General features: G+C 47.5%; 9 protein-coding genes across 9 annotated transcripts; 4 read left to right on the top strand and 5 right to left on the bottom strand.

The window, feature by feature from the left end:
• Nucleotides 1–67: 67 nt before the first annotated feature.
• On the bottom strand, nucleotides 68–1,628 carry FOIG_09127 (uncharacterized protein; the record flags this gene model as incomplete). The annotated part of the gene is made up of 9 exons (XM_031209317.1): nucleotides 68–301; nucleotides 355–697; nucleotides 751–840; nucleotides 891–903; nucleotides 969–996; nucleotides 1,055–1,124; nucleotides 1,178–1,219; nucleotides 1,267–1,412; nucleotides 1,470–1,628. The coding sequence occupies 9 exons, from the start codon at nucleotides 1,626–1,628 to the stop codon at nucleotides 68–70; spliced, it is 1,125 nt and encodes a 374-aa protein (XP_031061354.1).
• Nucleotides 1,629–2,388: 760 nt separating this feature from the next.
• FOIG_09126 (uncharacterized protein) lies at nucleotides 2,389–3,011 on the top strand (the record flags this gene model as incomplete). The annotated part of the gene is made up of 4 exons (XM_031209316.1): nucleotides 2,389–2,586; nucleotides 2,643–2,702; nucleotides 2,757–2,830; nucleotides 2,888–3,011. 4 exons carry the CDS (start codon nucleotides 2,389–2,391, stop codon nucleotides 3,009–3,011), a joined length of 456 nt encoding a protein of 151 aa, XP_031061353.1.
• An 880-nt stretch (nucleotides 3,012–3,891) lies between these two features.
• Nucleotides 3,892–5,100, bottom strand: FOIG_09125 (uncharacterized protein). Its single transcript, XM_031209315.1, has 7 exons — nucleotides 4,961–5,100; nucleotides 4,869–4,911; nucleotides 4,691–4,814; nucleotides 4,491–4,636; nucleotides 4,391–4,441; nucleotides 4,195–4,334; nucleotides 3,892–4,147 (listed from the first exon to the last, which is right to left on the bottom strand). Exons 1-7 carry the CDS (start codon nucleotides 4,967–4,969, stop codon nucleotides 4,022–4,024), a joined length of 639 nt encoding a protein of 212 aa, XP_031061352.1. The 5' UTR covers nucleotides 4,970–5,100; the 3' UTR covers nucleotides 3,892–4,021.
• Nucleotides 5,101–6,079: 979 nt separating this feature from the next.
• On the top strand, nucleotides 6,080–7,045 carry FOIG_09124 (uncharacterized protein; the record flags this gene model as incomplete). The annotated part of the gene is made up of 1 exon (XM_031209314.1): nucleotides 6,080–7,045. One exon carries the CDS (start codon nucleotides 6,080–6,082, stop codon nucleotides 7,043–7,045), a length of 966 nt encoding a protein of 321 aa, XP_031061351.1.
• An 814-nt stretch (nucleotides 7,046–7,859) lies between these two features.
• On the bottom strand, nucleotides 7,860–9,488 carry FOIG_09123 (uncharacterized protein). Its single transcript, XM_031209313.1, has 3 exons — nucleotides 8,844–9,488; nucleotides 8,144–8,784; nucleotides 7,860–8,091 (listed from the first exon to the last, which is right to left on the bottom strand). Exons 1-3 carry the CDS (start codon nucleotides 9,244–9,246, stop codon nucleotides 8,038–8,040), a joined length of 1,098 nt encoding a protein of 365 aa, XP_031061350.1. The 5' UTR covers nucleotides 9,247–9,488; the 3' UTR covers nucleotides 7,860–8,037.
• Nucleotides 9,489–9,948: 460 nt separating this feature from the next.
• Nucleotides 9,949–11,942, top strand: FOIG_09122 (uncharacterized protein; the record flags this gene model as incomplete). Its single annotated transcript, XM_031209312.1, has 5 exons — nucleotides 9,949–10,420; nucleotides 10,510–10,614; nucleotides 10,670–11,188; nucleotides 11,258–11,328; nucleotides 11,407–11,942. Exons 1-5 carry the CDS (start codon nucleotides 9,978–9,980, stop codon nucleotides 11,940–11,942), a joined length of 1,674 nt encoding a protein of 557 aa, XP_031061349.1. The 5' UTR covers nucleotides 9,949–9,977.
• Nucleotides 11,943–12,371: 429 nt separating this feature from the next.
• FOIG_09121 (uncharacterized protein) lies at nucleotides 12,372–13,782 on the bottom strand (the record flags this gene model as incomplete). Its single annotated transcript, XM_031209311.1, has 4 exons — nucleotides 12,372–12,427; nucleotides 12,648–12,868; nucleotides 12,924–13,346; nucleotides 13,457–13,782. The coding sequence occupies 4 exons, from the start codon at nucleotides 13,780–13,782 to the stop codon at nucleotides 12,372–12,374; spliced, it is 1,026 nt and encodes a 341-aa protein (XP_031061348.1).
• A 1,214-nt stretch (nucleotides 13,783–14,996) lies between these two features.
• FOIG_09120 (uncharacterized protein) lies at nucleotides 14,997–15,981 on the top strand (the record flags this gene model as incomplete). Its single annotated transcript, XM_031209310.1, has 2 exons — nucleotides 14,997–15,559; nucleotides 15,621–15,981. The coding sequence occupies 2 exons, from the start codon at nucleotides 14,997–14,999 to the stop codon at nucleotides 15,979–15,981; spliced, it is 924 nt and encodes a 307-aa protein (XP_031061347.1).
• Nucleotides 15,982–16,138: 157 nt separating this feature from the next.
• FOIG_09119 (2-dehydropantoate 2-reductase) lies at nucleotides 16,139–17,242 on the bottom strand (the record flags this gene model as incomplete). Its single annotated transcript, XM_031209309.1, has 1 exon — nucleotides 16,139–17,242. The coding sequence occupies one exon, from the start codon at nucleotides 17,240–17,242 to the stop codon at nucleotides 16,139–16,141; it is 1,104 nt and encodes a 367-aa protein (XP_031061346.1).
• Nucleotides 17,243–17,724: the final 482 nt, after the last annotated feature.

Genomic DNA, 17,724 nt, shown 5'->3' with positions numbered 1-17,724 from the left:
GATATGAAGTTCCTACAAGTCAAATCGTTGCATCGGATCGATCGATTTCTGACCCTTCCACAGAGACTCATTCCTCTGGCTTCCGTCCCCAGACAACCCGTTGCTTGAAGTAAGCATGATGCTTGCCCGAGTTAATCTCCTTTCGAGCATGCGCAATGTAAACATGAATCTCTGCCTCCGACCAGCCCATGGTATTAGCCACAAAAAGGACAAGGCCTTCAGTATCCGAGAGAAAAACATGACGACCAAACTCTCCCAGTTCCTTCAACTCCGGGTCCTTGGGCCAGTCACCGAGAGGAGCCTGTCATACCATGTGAGCATTCCAACAACCATTGATGTTAAAATCATTCTCACCTTGTACTCGTATTGCTGAATGTCAACAAATCCTGCTGCCTCCATGGCTTTCCTCTGTAGCTCTTCTTCGTATACACTAAAGCTCATGCCGAATTTCTTGGCACCTTCAATGAATAGCTTGCCCCACTGGCCTAAAGCAGAAGTCTCCTTTACGGTATCATTATCGCTGGTGATAATAGCTGAGGGTTCAAAGCTTTCGACCCAACCACCTGGCTTGCAGGTCTTGTAGGCCTCTCTGAAGAACTGGTACCAATCAGGGATACTTCCGGCCAACCACCGGAGATGGACGTAATCTGCTGAGTTGGGAGCAAATGTCCATTCTTGAGTACAATCTTCGATTTCACTGAAAGATACGTGTCAGTAGACGAGGGGCAGGTCTCTGTTCTGGTGACTTACAATTTGAGATTGGGAGAAACCCAGGCGGGTTGAATTGGCGATATATCGGTGCCAATAACCTCCACATTGGGGTGTTCATCTGCAAAGTCCCTGGTGCCAAAGTCAGTTTATGTTATTAGGAGTTCAAGTCAAAAACATACAAAGCCCAGATTCCTATAGAAGAGGAAGTTCCAGTTAGTTTTATAATAGCAAAGCGACGTCCCAACAGCACAACTCACCAGTGCCAGTTCCAATGTCGATTGCTTTCTTGAAGAGAAGTGTTAGCCTCCCAACCAGTCCTCAAAGAGGCAAAAGGTATACTCACTGTAATCTTGTCCTTATCAATCGGAGCGAGATAGAGTTTTCCGCCAAGACCTAAAGTTAGACAATGATGGCTAGCGAGGTGGTTAATCATGTCCTAGTCTTTCTTAAACCTTCATTAACGTACTTCATATCCAGTGTTTCACTCTGTCGCTCATCGTTCGAAGCCCTTGTTCAGTAAGCCTCAATCCGGCACAAAACAAAGAGTCACCCTACCAATACTGGGCATTTCCAATTTCGCGATGGTATGTACGTCCGTGAAGCTTGCGATACTCAAAGATACTTGAAGTCATTGAGTCTGTAGAGGCCGAGAGGCTTCCGTCGCTGAGTGAGTTTCCATCGTCTTCGTTCAAGTCCTCATCCTTGACTAAGGTTAGCATCAACACTGTGCAATGTCCACCAAGCATGAACAAACGCACCTCAGCGAGTTGCTGCCAGTGTGCGGCTGAAAGAACGCCGTTATCTCCAACATTCGGCTCGGGAGTTCGAGAGGGACTTTTTGAGGGACTTTTGGCAGGGCTTTTGGTAGGGCTCTTGGAGCTTTTGGGGCTCGTCGTAGTTGCAGGTAGCGTTGACATTATGCGAGGCAGAAGCGAAAGCGCTCTAGTGGCGGTTTATTTCAAGAAAAGGAATATCGCGCAACATTTGCAAGAGAGACGAAGTTAAAAGGGCCAGAGACTTGAGAAGCGACGGCCACGTTATGATATGACAATGATGAGATATATCATATATCCCGGCTCCATAGCGGGGGAGAGTTTGGGGTTTGACGAATTGGAATGATAAGAAAAAGCCAGTTCGCATATAATCCTTGATTTTTGGCGAAACGAATGAACCAACCAACAAGATTACGGTTGTTCGTTGTGTTCATGCCAAGGGTTATTTGTTGGTGGGGGGCAGCACATGTCAGATAATACTACCCAGAAAGTTCAATACCTAATGGTACATACGGTCAAAGGAAAGTTGAGGTATAAGAGGATTTAAATCAATTCAATTCGAGCCAATAGCTAATATAAGCGCAATATGAGACTCTGAACTTGGACGATAGATAATGAAGCGGGAATAGGAAAAGCGTGACATCTCAACCCATGTCCGAAGCAAGGCAAGGATGTCAAGAGACTAACCTAATATGGTATGCATAGATATGTCCAATCAACATCAAAAATAAGGAAATAGCTAGGCAGTTAACTGGAGACAAAGGCTTCAATAGACACTAGCAGCCCGCCATTGTGATTACGCCGGCAGTTTTAAGTGGTATATTTAAGTAGTCGCTTCATCTTGACTTATATCTCCTCTTTCTCTATTCCTCCATTGTCTTTCAACTTTGCAGTCCTCAAAAACATGTCTCCCAACGCAATCTCAACTGGTACTCAGGCCAAGCAAGATTACTATCTTGTTGGCTTGAAGCAGTACGGCCTTCAACAACCCTCCGCCCAGCAGAAGCTCACGCCCCTTGATATGAACATGCCGAGACTTTATGGAATTCGTTTGGTCCTGTGCTTCCAATTGACCTCTGGTGCGGATATATTGCAGATGAATGTTTGATGTCTCAATAAGGCTAAGAGGCAAAATTGACTTACCTCTCTAGATACAAGAATCCGAAGAAGGGATTGGCGCATACCGTCACGTCTATTCCGTGGATTGCAGGAGTGATCGTGAGTTTTCACACTGAGAGCTTATATCGGCGGCTGTTAATCTAATCGTTATAGGATCCAGAGGAAGGACAGGATCCCAAGACCCGAAGGGTTCAGATTGTCGACTCACCAAGTGGATTCAAGTTCCCGTAAGCGATGTCTTCTTTATCCTGTCACTAAAGCCTAGCTAATCAAGTCGTTTATAGATATAAAGATCTCAGCGACACCTTACCATCATATGCAGCCTTGAAAGAGAAAAGCTTTCCTCTCTCCGAATTCTCAACCGCGCAACTCGGTCCCATCGGAGTCATGCCACAAGGTCCTGACTAACCCGTCTTTGCAGCTCAAGCAAGCTTTGTCTACGGCGGTCTCTTACTTGCAGTGGGAGTCTACCACTCCGTATGCGATGCTGCAGCTTTAGATGCCATCCTGAGCACTTGGTCTTATAATAATAGAAGTGGTAAAGATAATAGAAGAAGCATGAAGTTACAGGGGAAAGGTTAAGGTACTTAGACTTCTAAGGAGCCATCGTGTCTCAAGCACTACGCCATATCTCCTTCTCAGCCTCATTCACATTCTTAGATCATAACAAGGAACGTGATCAACGTTTACAGGATGAAAACAGAAAAGTGGATACTCAGTCTCGGAATACAGGTTTCTGTTAGTATAAGCCACCCTCTATGGCAGAAATGTAGTGAATATTAGGAAGCCACTGGGAATAGACGTTTTTACAGGCTGAGATTATGCAAGGCATGGGATAGTGCGGCCAAATCTGCCGTTTCAAGGGCAATAAAGCATTAGCTGCAATACCTAAGCGAGCGCGCTTGATGATTTAGCGACCATCTTTACAATGAAATCAGCATCGACGTCATTCCTTATAGAGAATCTTTGTCTCTCAATGTGGGTGCATTCCGGCCTTGACATGGTAGGTTTTGCATTGGTGATGGGATGGGCCCGGATTTGGTCCCCTGCTGGGGACCCTGGCCAGGCTCAGCATCGACTCAGCTTAGAGCGGCAAGAAATCAGCTCTAGGAATGAAATGGATTTTGGTGTGCTTGAGTTTTATCTCCGAGTTATGTGGTATTTGTAGAAACCTTGACCTGGTGAAGACTTATGAGCAGACTTGATTACAAATCTCATACATCTCCGCTACACCAAAACGGGCGATACCTTCCAGTATCCAAGTTCTTCGATTTACGCTGATCATGAATCATGGCGAATGACTCGTTATTAAGCTTTAATCTGTAGAAGCCGCGTCGCACCTTCAATTGCTATTTTATTAATCTTATAAAGGGTCTGGACAGGTAGCACACCTAAGCACAGCATTGCCTGATTCCCAATCATAATGGCTCCCAACCCTTCCGAGTATACATGATGAGTCCAACTGGAACAATTGCATCCTCCCGATACACAACAAACTCTGGGTATTGAAGCGACCCCCCGTTATTGATAGTAATGCCCTCGACCTTTGATGTCGTTAGTGACCAATCGTTCGCAGGTATCGGGAACTTACACAGTTGAAGCCACGAGAGGGCCTGGTGATGTCGTGGTCTGCTAGCAATTTGCGCTGAGGTTTGCTCGCCACGACGTAGCAAATAAGCATAGCGTGGAGGTTTGAGCTGACATAGTGGTTCTTCACGTAGACGTCTGCTTCTGTATCTCTGATGAACATCCTTGCAAAATAACTGGGGAATATGAGCGAGACTCACTTGAAGAATTCGGTGTAGAGTAAATGCCGGGACCAAACATTCCCTCGTCATCTTGGAATGTCAGTGTGCTTTTGTAAGTTCTCCTCAACGCTGAACTCACCGGCATATTTCAGTTTGAATGATTGCCTGAGAATGCCGCATGTGCCACAATCATCGTCGTGGCAGAGCTTCAGATCATTGCCCGACTCTCCAATGTGACATGCACGCGAGGTACCATGATACAACCTCTTATAACTCCCACCATTCCTGTAACTGAGATTAGTGGTCACATGGTTTCAGTAAACTCGAGTTCTGTCTTACAGATATGTGAAAAAGCGCTGTCCCCGATAAGACTTGTCGATGTCGTCTCGACTGGCTAGGTAGATTGACTTGACCTTGGCACTTTTCTCATCGTGGCACCATGAATGATAGAACTTGAACTCATCTGAACATTTGGATTAGTGCTGATAAGATAAATGCGAGATAGAGTAGACCTCACGATCCTTGTAGTTTGGATCACTTCGACTCAAGCGTTTCATGCGCTAAAAGACTGCTTAGTATCCGTCTCAAGTGGTTGAGCCAAGTACATACAATTGGCATTGTGGTTATAAGACAAGACTTGAGGCTGGCTACTTTGAGAGATAAAAGACGCAAGCTATTTCAACAAAGTCCTGTCGATTGAACAACGTTTGAATCTCAAAAATACTTCGATTTGTCTTATGCGAGTGCGGCTCTAGGTGCCATGATGACCTGATCTGAGGAGCCATATAAGTAGAACAGCTATCAAGGTGTATTGCCTATTCTGACAACAAGCAGTTAACGGATCAGAATGTCCGGAGCCTCTGAATGCTATAGGCGAGAAGGATTAGGCAGCTCTTTGCCAGTCAAACTGTCGCCTCACGTTTGCTGAGCAGCTCGGACGTTGATGCACATCAAAAGTCCTAGATATCCTTGACGTGGCACAATTCCCTTCCATTCTCCGGCCTTTTTACACTTTCAATCTGCAATCATCAATCATGAAACTCTTTTGGCGTAATCACATCAGCTCTGAGAGCTCTGCGGCTTATCAGATGGAAGTTGGGTATTCAATAATAGCCAATGGAATTTCGGGTGGTTGGAGGTTGGGTGACTTGACTCATATCATAACTCAGGCGAGTGCATGCAGCGTTGCAGGGAACATAAGCTTACTTACAAGGTGTTCTGGGCAACTAAGCTTCTAACGGACGGCCACGTAAGTAAGCAACTATTCTGAATCGGTCTACCGATTACCCAAAAGAGAAGTGCATTGTCTTATATGTTGCATTCGTTTATATTTATATTCCGTCTAATGTCCGGTGATTGTGATACTGTGTTTCAAACCCCCTGTGAGAGTGCGTAATCAACCATCATTTTAATAGAAACGTTCAATCAGCTGACCTGTTCCACCGTTGTGTGAACAGTTGACGCATTCATTCTCATGCACAAGCGTGGCGTTGCTGACTGGCCAGTTCACTGGATGGCTCCTTCAACCCCCCAGCAATCTTACTGCATATCGAATGACGTGGCGAGGCTGCGAATTCATTAGCCCTCTAGAGCAGGTTCCTAAATCAGTTTTCATCTGTGATAATCTAATTAAGCTATTAGCCCTAGCACGAAGTTATTAGATAGAGTCCTGAGAAGCCCTGATCCGTAATCTCATGAAGATAACACATCTCAAACTTTTACTCGAACATGAAGAGATCATCATTCTCCGACACTAGGCGACATGGGCAATCTTCTCGGCACTCAACCCCATACCGTCCCTATGATAGCAGCCAGAGAGTAGAGCTCAGAGCTACTGCACAAGAGACTCTAGACATCTCACGCAGTCTGCTCAAAGAATTAGGGACAAACGACTTGGCGAGACACTCCGTCAAGTACTCGTTCGGCTCTCTTACTCGTCTTCACCCTGGCCACTGTCCATCATACAGACAGCCAGCTACCATAAAGGTCATCAACGATGATACGCTCAACGCTGCCATCGAGCTTTGCCAAAGGGCACAAGCTGATACTGGTCCAAAGAGTCAGCCTCCCATTGTTGTTAATTTTGCGAATCGTCACTCTCCAGGCGGGGGATGGCTCAACGGGGCCATGGCCCAAGAGGAGGCACTCTGCTACCGCAGCACCCTCGCCTTGAGTCTCAACAAAAAGCACTACCCCCTCGAGAGAGACGAGGCTCTCTACAGCCCCTATGCACTCATCGTGCGTGATGACCTATCCTCAGGCCATGAGGTATCTTCACTCCCAGCAAGAGAACTCCCCGTGGTGAGCGCCCTGACTGTGGCTGCCTTACGAAGTCCACCAGTTCGCCTCTTCACCAACGAACCTCGCAAGGACAGAATGCGCAGGTCCAGTTCTGAAGTCTTCGAAAAGCGTGTCTTTGCAAACGATCGAGACCGCGATATCACAAAGGCTAAGATGAGACTTTGTTTGCGCATGGCGGCTAGACACAAACATGACATGCTTGTGCTTGGTGCTCTGGGCTGTGGAGTCTACGGTAACCCGCCAGAGGACATTGCTCATTGCTGGCTGGAGGTATTGAGGGAAGATGAGTTTTCGGGAAATTGGTGGCGGGAAGTCTGGTTTGCGGTCTTTGACCCAAAGAACGAAGGCAATTTTGAGATATTTCATCAGGTGCTTGACGGGAAGCAAGTTTAGACTCGACGGCTCTGATAATAGAGCCGGCATGTCTCTCATTGCCTAACAGAACGAGTAATTGAGGCTGCATGAGCTGAGCCATTTGACACCGCCCCACATAATAGCCCAGCACCTTCCCATGGCAGTATTCTTTACTCAGTTACTGTGTCTTGCGATCTCTCTTCATCCTCTTCCCCTTAGTACGTCCGGAAAGCTCAAGGATACTACGTACGCAGAAGTATTGAGCGTTGGGATTACCCGCACATTCCTTGCTGTTGAAGTCGGCTGGCTTGACCCAACCACTGTTTGTCCACCAGGGATAGTTTGCCGATACAGCAGGGAGGCAGACAACAAGGAGACTGAAGGGTTTCATTGTGGGTGCAAAAGAAAGTAGTATGTATTAGAGAGTTAAGTAACAAATAACAATAGTGATGTATACTGGGTGAATTGATCAGTTAAGGCACTGATTATTTATACCAGAAGACTTCATGTTGAGATACTCTACTGATCTGTTGACCGCTACTATAACCAGTAGTCCCAGTATCTCAGAATGGATCCAAACTTTACTAGACAAGGGATGGGGACCACATATAATCACTCAGGTATATTGCGGATTGTATCTCACCCCCATTTAATGACAACGGTCATAAAGCATAAAAGATTAGGAGAGAATCAGGTTCAAGAATGAATATTGGGAATTCAATAAACTACCAGAGTATAACACAACGAAGAGGCCTCCTTGTTGCTGCAGGTTACTGTGAGGTTGCAAGCAGTAACGTCCCTGGTAATACACTTGAATGTCAGTTTGATAATCAAGTGAGCAGCTAGGTCATATTGCGAAGGTAGAAATAGAGATAATTGCTACGAGTCAGTCCGCATGGGACTTATTAACCGTGCGTATTTAACTTTGATTTGTTGTCCACTTATACGAAATTGTATTACGAACTCATTGTGTGTAGATATCAGCTATCCGAAAAAACTCTGTCGGCTCCCAATTCTTTATAGCTGTTGCATTATACCGCCTTTTCATCTGGACTTTCTGCCAACTTAAGACGAGAATCACGCCACTGAAAACAGTTAGTTTTAATGTTTTTAATATGAACACTAAGTGCAATTTACCTTGCCGCACGAAATCGGCTCATAGAGTGGAGGGTGCTCCTCGTCAACACACGTCGGCACCACCTCGCAGACCGCATCCGGGTTAAATCCCAAGAAGAAGGGCATAGCATAGCGGGATGTCTTTTGCCTATTGTACACCCGATGAACCGTCGACTTGAAACGATTGTTCGAGAGCCTCTGCAGAAAGTCACCAATGTTGATGACAAGCGTCCCCTCAATCGGTCGAGCGTCGAGCCACTCATCATCTGCCGAGAGAACCTGCAGACCACCAGACATGTCTTGCCAGAGCAGAGTCACGCACTGGATGTCTGTGTGCGAGCCGATCCCGACGTCGGCATCCTCGGTGTTGCCGTCAGTACCGGGGTAGTGAATGTGCACTGCGTCAGCGCCGGGAGTAGTGATGATGGAGTCAAAGTAGTCCTCGGGTAGTTCGAGAGCGAGGGCGAACAAGCGGATGAGTTTGCGGGCTAGGGTTAGCCGCTTTTGGTAGAACTCGGTGAGTACAGGGCGGAATTTCGTGAGATGGCTTGTCCCGTCCCAGACATAATCTGTGGAAGCGAAGTTGGAGTTTATATCATCGACACAATCGTGTGATGGGTCGATGCGAGTATCATATCGCATAGAGAAAGTTTCCTTCTTGTCTGAAAGATACAATGAGTATGTGTAAGTAAATTGAGGCATGAGTCAGCCGTTTACCTACCTCTAGTCTCCTGATTGTTGATCTGCGTGCTTCCTACACCGTGATAACCACAGAACTTGCCCGCCTTCTCAAACGAAACACGATCCTTGTCTTGCTGCTCCTGGTTAAAGAAGGCCTTGACCTGTTCGAGAGCCTGCTCAATCGATTCCTGTGGAATACCATGATTGCATACGTAGAAGAACCCCGTGTTCTCTGCAGCCGCTTTGATCTTGGTTGCGATGGCCTTGCGCGCAGTCGCATCTCCATCGAGGGAGCTGAGGTCGATGACGGGCATTTCATCAATGGTTGGAGTGCGGGGAGCCCCACAGCGCACACGGCGGGAGACAGGTCCATTTGGTGTCATCAGCTGGACCGTTGTGAACGCCGAGACTGGGGCTGTGGTCTCAATTGCGGTGGTAGACATGACGGTTAACCTTGATCACGAACGCTGTGAAATGCAAGTCTTGAGACGACGAAGATGCCGCAGATGGAATGGTCTAAGGTGGGGAAAGACTAGTGATGGATGATAACCGAGAATTGGTTATCTGGATTACCGGTTTTCTCAGTTGTTAATGCTTAGAACTCTACCATAAGTAATAGATCCGGAACTGGCGATCTCATATAAGATAACAGACGCGCGTTTGATGTAGTTGATCTGTTGGAGTTGCGCAATATTCGGGCGACTCTAGGTTAGGCACAAGACGGAGACCGTCGGAGATGGGGACCCATAACTGCCGACGGGGCCATCCGTGGCGGAGTTCCCCGTTCCCCTATCGCTGAGAGCTCCAAGTTGAGCCCCACAGGATTGGCCCTTGTATTGGCTGAGCCGGTATACACACGACTCTAGTGCGACGCGCAATCTGATAGCCGTTGGCTATCTTCTGCGGGGATAGATAACAGCGTCACTAGTGTAACAACCCTGACCGGCGACCGTCGGACATGACATTGACACCAATGAGAATGAAGTTGTAAACACTGACCTTATCAATTCTAGATTTTGAATCTGGGGAGTCTTGATTATATGTTTCTGATTGGTCCAAACTTGATATGCTGCATTCTATAAACATCAATCCTGGTCCTGCACTTACAACGGTTTCCAATCTTACAGAGTCAAGCCCTCGTTTCCCGTTGTCATAACTCAACGTAGGAGAAATCATGGCTTCACTCCTCTCCAAAGCCCACGGCCGTCTCCTCGTAAAGAAACACTGCGCAGACGGAACAACCGAACCAGCCAACTTTCTCGACAATGACTCTATCCGCCCAACCCCCGTCAAGGACCGGACCTGGACATCCATCACATACTCTGCCTTTTGGTTCGCCGCCACAGCAAACGTGAGCAATCTTTACGCGGCTTCTACCGGTCAATCTGCCGGTCTTAGCATGTGGGAGGCTCTGGCCTGCTCGCTTGGTGGCCAGTTGCTCGCTGGTTGTCTCATGGCGCTGAATGGTCGTGCTGGTGCATTGTATAGAATTCCTTTCCCTGTTGCGTGTCGAGCGAGCTTTGGGACTTGGGGTGCGTTGTGGCCGACGTTTAATCGTGCGGTTATGTCGATTGTATGGAATGGTGTTAATGCTGTGCAGGGAGCCCAGTGTCTATAGTAAGTTGACTTCAACCAACAGTCGGACCAAGACAAGCTTTGGCCGACCAAAATATCTTTGGCTTGTAACTAATTATCTCACCCTATAGTGTTTTTCTCCATGCTATCTTTCCTTCCATCGCCAACATTCCCGACATTATGGGCTCCAAATCCGCCCTCAACTCGGCTCAAATGCTTTGCTTCTTCCTCTACTGGTATGATATTACTACCCACGTGAAAGTATTTACTAACATCACTGTATCTTGGCAGGCTTATTAACTGCGCCTTTCTCTTCGTCCCCGTCCCGCGCATGAGGAAGCTCGTCCACATCAAGGTTGCTGTCTACTTCGCCGCCACCATCGCCTTCGTGGCATGGACACTATCACTCTCCGGCAGCGTTCGCAAGACCTTGACTGAGCCATCAACCGTCAAAGGCTCCGAAAAGTCCTGGTTGATCCTCAAGTTCTTCTTCCTCGGACTTGCCAGTTGCGGCACTTTTATTTCCAATGCATCTGATCTGCAACGTTATGCCTCTAAGCCCAACGATGTCATTGCCGGTCAGGTTTTCAGCTTTCCCATGTCCAACTTCTTGGTCGGTGTGTTTGGCAACTTGATCGCGGCTGCCAGCAAGGGGATCTTTGGCGAGGTCATCTGGAATCCGCTTACGACACTGGACATGCTTATGCAGGGTGATCGCCATACATCTGCGAATCGCGCGGGCTGTGCATTGATCTCTTTCGCTTATGTCTACTCTACTGTCTTCTCAGCTATTTTTGAGAACTCTATTCCGTAAGTTCAGGATAAATCCCTTCCTTCCATGACCTATGTAACTACTTGCTGACCTTCCCATCCTCATAGCGCTGGAAACGACATCGCAGCTCTCATGCCCAAGTACATTACAGTGAAGCGTGGCTTCTTTATCTGTGCAGGTATGGTTACCTTATTTTCCCCAATGCCTGGAAACAAGTTGCATGGAACTCGCCGCTAATTAACAATTCCTCTTCCAGTTATCTCATACGCAATTTGTCCATGGTACCTGCTTTCATCTGCAGCCGTGTTCATCAACTTCCTCAGCTCGTACCAGATCTTCCTTAGCGCCATCACAGGTATTCTTATCTGCGACTACTACCTCCTCAGACGTGGCCTCTTCGATATACCCATGCTTTATTCAGGGCACAAGGACTCTACCTACCACTTCTTCCACGGCTTTAATCTCAGAGCGTTTGCCGTCTACTTAATTGCCGTTGCACCCAACTTCTATGGATTCCTCTACCAAATGGGTGTTAGCGCACCATTGGGTATTCAGCGGTTCTACTATGTTGCTTATCCTGTAGGACTCTTCTTGGCGTTTGGAAGCTTTTGGTTGATAAACACACTCTTCCCGAGTAAGAATATTCCAAAGGTCTTGGGGTGGCAGGAACCTAAGGACTTTGTGGAGACCCATGATGGTACCTTTGTCAATGTTGTGATTGACTCGTCTGATGCTGCCTCCGGGGATCAGGAGATGGGTAACGCTCAGAAGTCTGCCACGGAGAAGTATTGAGCCAGTATTAGTCCTTAATTAAAATGAATATCTCTTGTTTTCCAAAGTCATGAATGATCCCCATCTCATCATCTGAACCGGACAATGGTGTCCAGCCTTGAATCATTTATTGCCAAATAACTCTACTATTGATCCCGCTCGCTTACTTCTGTTGATGTATACTCCATCCTAGTACTCAAAGCTTCAAAAGGCGGCCACCAAACATTCAGACCAGGCAACATCTCTGTCTGCACGTCCATCTCTGGTCGTGCCGTATCGAGAAGCCTTTTTCTCATCATGTTCATAGCCCAGATAGAGACTGGTTCAACAACATAGGTGTCCTTTCGCAGATTCTGCACTTCCTCCATTAGACGAAACGTCTTATCAATGTCCTCGAGATGGTCTGAGAACTCAACCAGCGTGACGTGTGCATAAGCGCCCATGAGAAAGTCAAAGGTGTGAATGACCCTCTTCTGCCTCGTCATTTCCCTTGAGAGCCTTATAATCTGGTGGCTGTGTTTCAGAATAGGCTCAATGTGTTGATCATACACTGCATTTTCGCGGGCGTTGTTGATGTCTTCCTTGTGAAGTTGGGACAATGCCCATCTGTTGGCGAGTAAGCCGAATGTCGAGAGAGCAAACTTTAACTCTAGGCTATCATCGAGATCAAACACTGCGATTCGTTAGATGCATGCAAATGCCCGAGCAGTTGCAGTATTAACGTACGTTTTGCGTTAGTGGTATGCCATTGTGAGAGGTTGCTTTGAAGTTGCTTTGCTGAGATATGCTCCTCAACAATGCCTCGATATAGCAATATAAAAAGCTCAAGCTCGGCGACAACTTCTTTATCTAACTCGCTGAAACCCTCTGTGTGCTTGACTACGTCGATGTAATGTGCCGCCAGGTCCATTCGCACAGCCGACAGCTTCCCTACACCGATAGTAAATCTCGCACACCAGTTAGTAACTTTCTGTGCATGAGATGAGAACTTAGATGACATACTTGAGATGTTGGAGACATGCAGAATTCCACATCAGTATCCGGTTTCTATCGTCCTCGGTGTAGCGTAATGACAAGGGCATTTGCTGATGAACGGGGAAGTCCAACGAGAGCATAAGGTGAAGGATGAGCGAGCCGCTCAAGAGCCACGCGTCGATAAAACTATCAGAGTAGCCGAGATTCAGATTGAGAAGACATGTCAGAAGCATCGCGTAGAGGGACGGCATACTCAGAGGAGACTCGAGCGCGAGCTTTTCCAGCCCAGATTTAAGTATGCCGTAAAGCGAAGTGTGAAGGTCTTTGCCGATAATGGAAAAATTAGTTTGCATCCCTGCTAGCAAGCAGGTCACAGACAGAAGGTTATACTCTCCACTGAGGGCTTTTTCGATTGTTCCTTGGATAAAGTGCAGTCGTGGGATATTCTTCCTGGATCTAATATGTGCGCACGCATTAGCCAAGCTCAATGTTGCAAACTGCTGACATGAGATTGAGTGCGTTTGAAGACCAGTTCGTGGTACAGGCAAATATTATCTTACGTTTCAATCAGACGCAAGCCCAGGTCATTTGAAGCCAATTGAGCCCTGATCGATTCAGGTAGCTCGACGACGTCCTTTGGAGTTTCGGGGTTGCCGTTGATCCAGGTATACATCTTTCGAATGACACGAACTGGGGCAACTGGTGGATCAAGACAGGTTGCAACTGTTTGATCCTCAGTTCTCTCCTGAGAGACTTCAGCAATTACTGGTACTGATGTAGTGGTATCTTGATTACTTGATGTAGTTCGTAGTGCGCGAGAGCTCGCAGTTTGGCAAAGCTCGCGCACAGCCAAGCGCAACTCTGCCAGTTCAGATTCGAGGGCCATAAGCCTAGGGAACGAATTTCAATTCACAGTATATGACGCAGACTCTTGGACTGCATACCTTTCTTCGCAATTGCATGCCTGAACAAGCCGAGGTGAACTGCTGGTGACGGTATCCTCAAGCCGTATAGAGGTCTGGGTGACGCGATGCCCATCAAAGGGAAGCTCACAAGGTATTCTACACTGAATTTTAGCATTTGTTTTTCTTTGGTCCATGTGACTGCCAGATTGCTGTAAACGGCTGACCTCAAGGCTTTGCAACGACTACAGACAGCTGAGCCGCTTGGTACTTCGCATCGTGTCTTGAGCCGGCGACATGTCGGGCAAGATACTACTCTTCGGCGGTGCTGAGGCATTTCCGAGTAAAACGTGTCTTGGAGAGTAAGTAATTATATGTAAAAGGTCTCTGAATAATAAAAATGTAAAGCTGTACTTCGTAGTTGTGAATTAATGAGAGATAAGCGATTGAGGTTTAGAATACTTAAAAAGAGGTATATAACATGTGCCGAATTTCAGCCGCTATCTGTTAGCGCCTGCAACTAAACTACCAGCGCTAAATTCCGTGAGTTCACTGCTACGATCGAGCCAGGTGAATAGCTTTTGTTTGCGTAGGCTCGTGGAGCTTTAAATTCAGGCTCACACCAATTTTGATATGGATTGGAGTGTGTTGCAAATCGCGACTTACGGTCATGTTGGCTCCTGCTCTTCATCCTGAGAGCCCTAACTTGATCACCCTGGCTGATGCAATTATGTATGATAGGCCCGCCTTTTGCAAAGCATTGACATCGTGCGCTCGTGCATCGTAACAAGTCATGGATACTTACCATTGGCTGAGTGGCTGTCGAAAAGCAGGCAAGCTGAGCAGCCATCCAGACAGCACCCAGCTTGAATTTCGCTATCATGCGGACAACTTACAATGGTTACGACCTAGTAGGATCTTTTTAGTAAGGGCAACGCCTCGTTAGCTTTTCCCTGGATGTATCTAGTCTAGAACATTTAACTCCTAGAAAATCCATAATTCCTATAGGCGCAGTGGTTGCTCACTATTGACACTACCTGGCTCTAGCCAACGCAACTATTCGCACTATTGAGCACTAGCGATTAAGGTGTAAATTAAGATTGACATTTTGTCATAATAAAAACCCATGCAAGGCCAAAATAAAAATTAGAAATCTAACCCTTCAACCTACAGTCTTTACCTTGCGAACTTGATTACAATGAAGGCGACGCGTTTTTCTCTGACCTTCATTGCGCTTGCGTTTTGCGGCAGTGGGCACGCAGGTCCATGCAAGCCAAAGTCCTCATCGGCAACTCTCGTTGGAACCTCTTCCACTGAAGCAACGCTTTCAGCTTCCACTGAAGTCTCGACTGACACTTCTGTTGCGGAGCCATGGACAACCGACCTGTCTTCTGTCATTTCCGAATCTATTACTTCAACAGCCACGGCGACATCAGATTCCCAATTCTCCTCCTCGACTGAGCTTTCCACTTCGCTCATTACTACCGACACAGCCACTGCGACCACTTCAGCTGCTGAGATCTCCTCCTCGGCCGAGACTCTCACCACGTCCAATACTGCTGAGGCGACCACTTCGGATGCTCCGACAACAACCACCACCACCGAGGACTCCGCGCCCTCTAACCTCTTTCTGAACCCGTCCTTTGACGAGCCGAACGCCGACGGGGACCTTGACGGTTCTCCGTGGATTTTGGGAGACAGTGTCTCTCCCCGCTCAGTCAGCATCAACTCTGACCTTGCCCACTCCGGCTCCCAGTCAGCGTATGTCAAGCCTTTTATACTAGAACATTCTCTTTGCAGTAGACTAACACTATCCATTCAGATACTGGTCTGTCGAAAACACAGCGCAGAGGGGCTTTGTCAAGCAAACAGTCAACCTGGAAGCGATACAGTCTTACACGCTGTCTTACTGGTGGTACGTCGACGAAGACGAGCAGCCGCAGAACATCGATTGCTTCATAATCGTTGAGCAGAGGAGCACCGACGGGCAGAAGGCCACCTTTGTCGACTTCCCGGCCCTCACGACACCTTTACCCCTGAAGACCTGGACAAAGCAGGAAACTGCCTTTAATTCCATGTACATCGCCCCGGCAGTCATGTCGTTCTTTGTCACCTGTGGTGATAGTGCGGGCAGTGGGATCAAGGTTGCTATTGATGACATCTATGTGGCAAAGCAGACTTAGGAACGTGACTGTGCTGGAGTTGAGACCTGTGGCTGAGAGCTTGTAATCGCCACAGAAGTTGGAGACTATGTCGGAACGCTACCTTCTGATATGAAATAGTTTGCTAGTACATATTATCCTTCTCTAATAAGACCTTTATATTATACTAGCCAAACACTTACGCATAATCCAGGGCAAGCCTCGCATCTCCCTGCCGCTCCAGGATCTCTCTTACCAGCTTGTCATTAATCGGCGTCGGCACCCCAACCTCCCTGCCCCGTCGACACCAGTACCCATTAATAAACTGAATCTCTGTTCTCTGTCCGCGCCGCAGGTCCACCACCATTGAACACGTAGTCTCAGCCGTCTTCTGAATAATCCCGTCCACTGTCGCCTCGAGCCTCTCTACTGAAAACCGCTCCGGAACACCAGGTATATCGCGTAACTCAGGAAGGGCGCATACAACTTGGGATATCTCTGTAAGCAGAGCGCGTCTCGTCTCGGGAATGGTGAAGAGGAATTTGTTCTTAGCGTCATTCAAGGCGCAGAGAGGGTTGCAGAATGCGTTGACTGCGAGCTTCTCTAGCTGTATTTGGAAAACTTCGAGGAACGAGTATGAGGTTGCGTTGAATCTCGGTACTAGGGCAAGAGCTTCCAGAAGATAGGGCTTTGTTCTCGGGATGGCCTTGGAGATTTGTTCGCCCCGAGGCACCAGCCCCAAAGATGTTGCTGCGAATCCAGTATGGGTGATGTTGAAGGGCGAGTTGAGTGTTACCCCATGTGATATAACCCCGGTAATGAAGTTAGGTCGGGTTTCTTCCTTGGTAAAAACATGTTTCTTGACGTCTTCTATCATTCCGGTCCCGTTTTGCAAGAAGAGAATGTGTGAAGAAGCATTCAGGCGGTGTTTCAAGGGTTGTAATGCTGATGATGTTTGCGGGCCTTTGACCGAGACGACAAGATGGTCGATGATATTGTCCTGAACCGTCATGTTGCCATTTGGTGTCGGGTCATGACACGTTGAAGAGGCACTATGCCATTGGTCATCTTGCAGCACTTCGAGGTTGTAATTGCCGTGGTTTATAATTTCGCCTTCTCTTGTCTCCAAGGTGAGCTGGCTGCCGTTTCTCACGTATTGGTCAACTAGAGACGCTCGATGTAGTAGCAGAGTGACCGATGGGGTTAGAGGAGGCGGGACTTCAGCTAGCGAGTGAGCAGCAAACGTGCCGATGCTTCCCAGTCCTAAGACATGGACAAGTGGTTGGACGGCTTTGACAATCATATTTTTCCATCTGCTGAACAGCTATGGTATGAGAGCCCCAGGGGATTGTGTGTAGATATGACTGTATACTATTGTAAAGGCATATGCCATGCCCGGCCCCACTACGGAGCCGTCCGTCCCCAAGCCGTCATTCTTGGTCCACTATCTTCGGGGCGTGAGGCGTAGGGCGCGAAAAAGCAATTTCTTTCTTCTTTCTTTTCTTTTCTTCCCGAGGCAGGGGAGAACCGAAATCGGGGAGATTATCCCCAGCTTGCCGAATGGCGCATTATTAGCATGTCGGACTGACCAGGTGGAGTTTTTAATGGTCTGAGCCTATTCCTTCTTCCATGCGGTAGTGAAGCAGCCACGCTATAAAGATAAGTGGACACTCTCTAAACCCTATAAACATAGCACAAAGGAAACTATCCATACTTTTATTAACGTAGATGCAGAGTAGTCCTAGTTTAGAATGTATCTTCATTGTAGGGTCAGGTATCTGGACG

This window comes from Fusarium odoratissimum (genome assembly GCF_000260195.1).
Source record: "Fusarium odoratissimum NRRL 54006 unplaced genomic scaffold supercont1.14, whole genome shotgun sequence".
NCBI lineage: Eukaryota > Fungi > Ascomycota > Sordariomycetes > Hypocreales > Nectriaceae > Fusarium > Fusarium odoratissimum.
Note: the sequence above shows the minus strand (reverse complement) of the source record. Positions and strands in the feature narration are given on the sequence as shown.

Excerpts from the sequence above, each read along its gene's own strand:
- FOIG_09125 (XM_031209315.1), bottom strand. Across the intron at positions 4,815-4,868 it reads TGATCCAAACTACAAGGATC|ATGAGTTCAAGTTCTATCAT; the intron begins GTGAGGTCTACT and ends CCAAATGTTCAG. Across the intron at positions 4,148-4,194 it reads CCTCTCGTGGCTTCAACTGT|GTCGAGGGCATTACTATCAA; the intron begins GTAAGTTCCCGA and ends ACGACATCAAAG.
- FOIG_09123 (XM_031209313.1), bottom strand. The coding sequence starts at position 9,246 with ATGTCTACCACCGCAATTGAGACCACAGCCCCAGTCTCGGCGTTCACA. Across the intron at positions 8,785-8,843 it reads CAACAATCAGGAGACTAGAG|ACAAGAAGGAAACTTTCTCT; the intron begins GTAGGTAAACGG and ends TGTATCTTTCAG. Across the intron at positions 8,092-8,143 it reads AGCCGATTTCGTGCGGCAAG|TGGCGTGATTCTCGTCTTAA; the intron begins GTAAATTGCACT and ends AACTGTTTTCAG.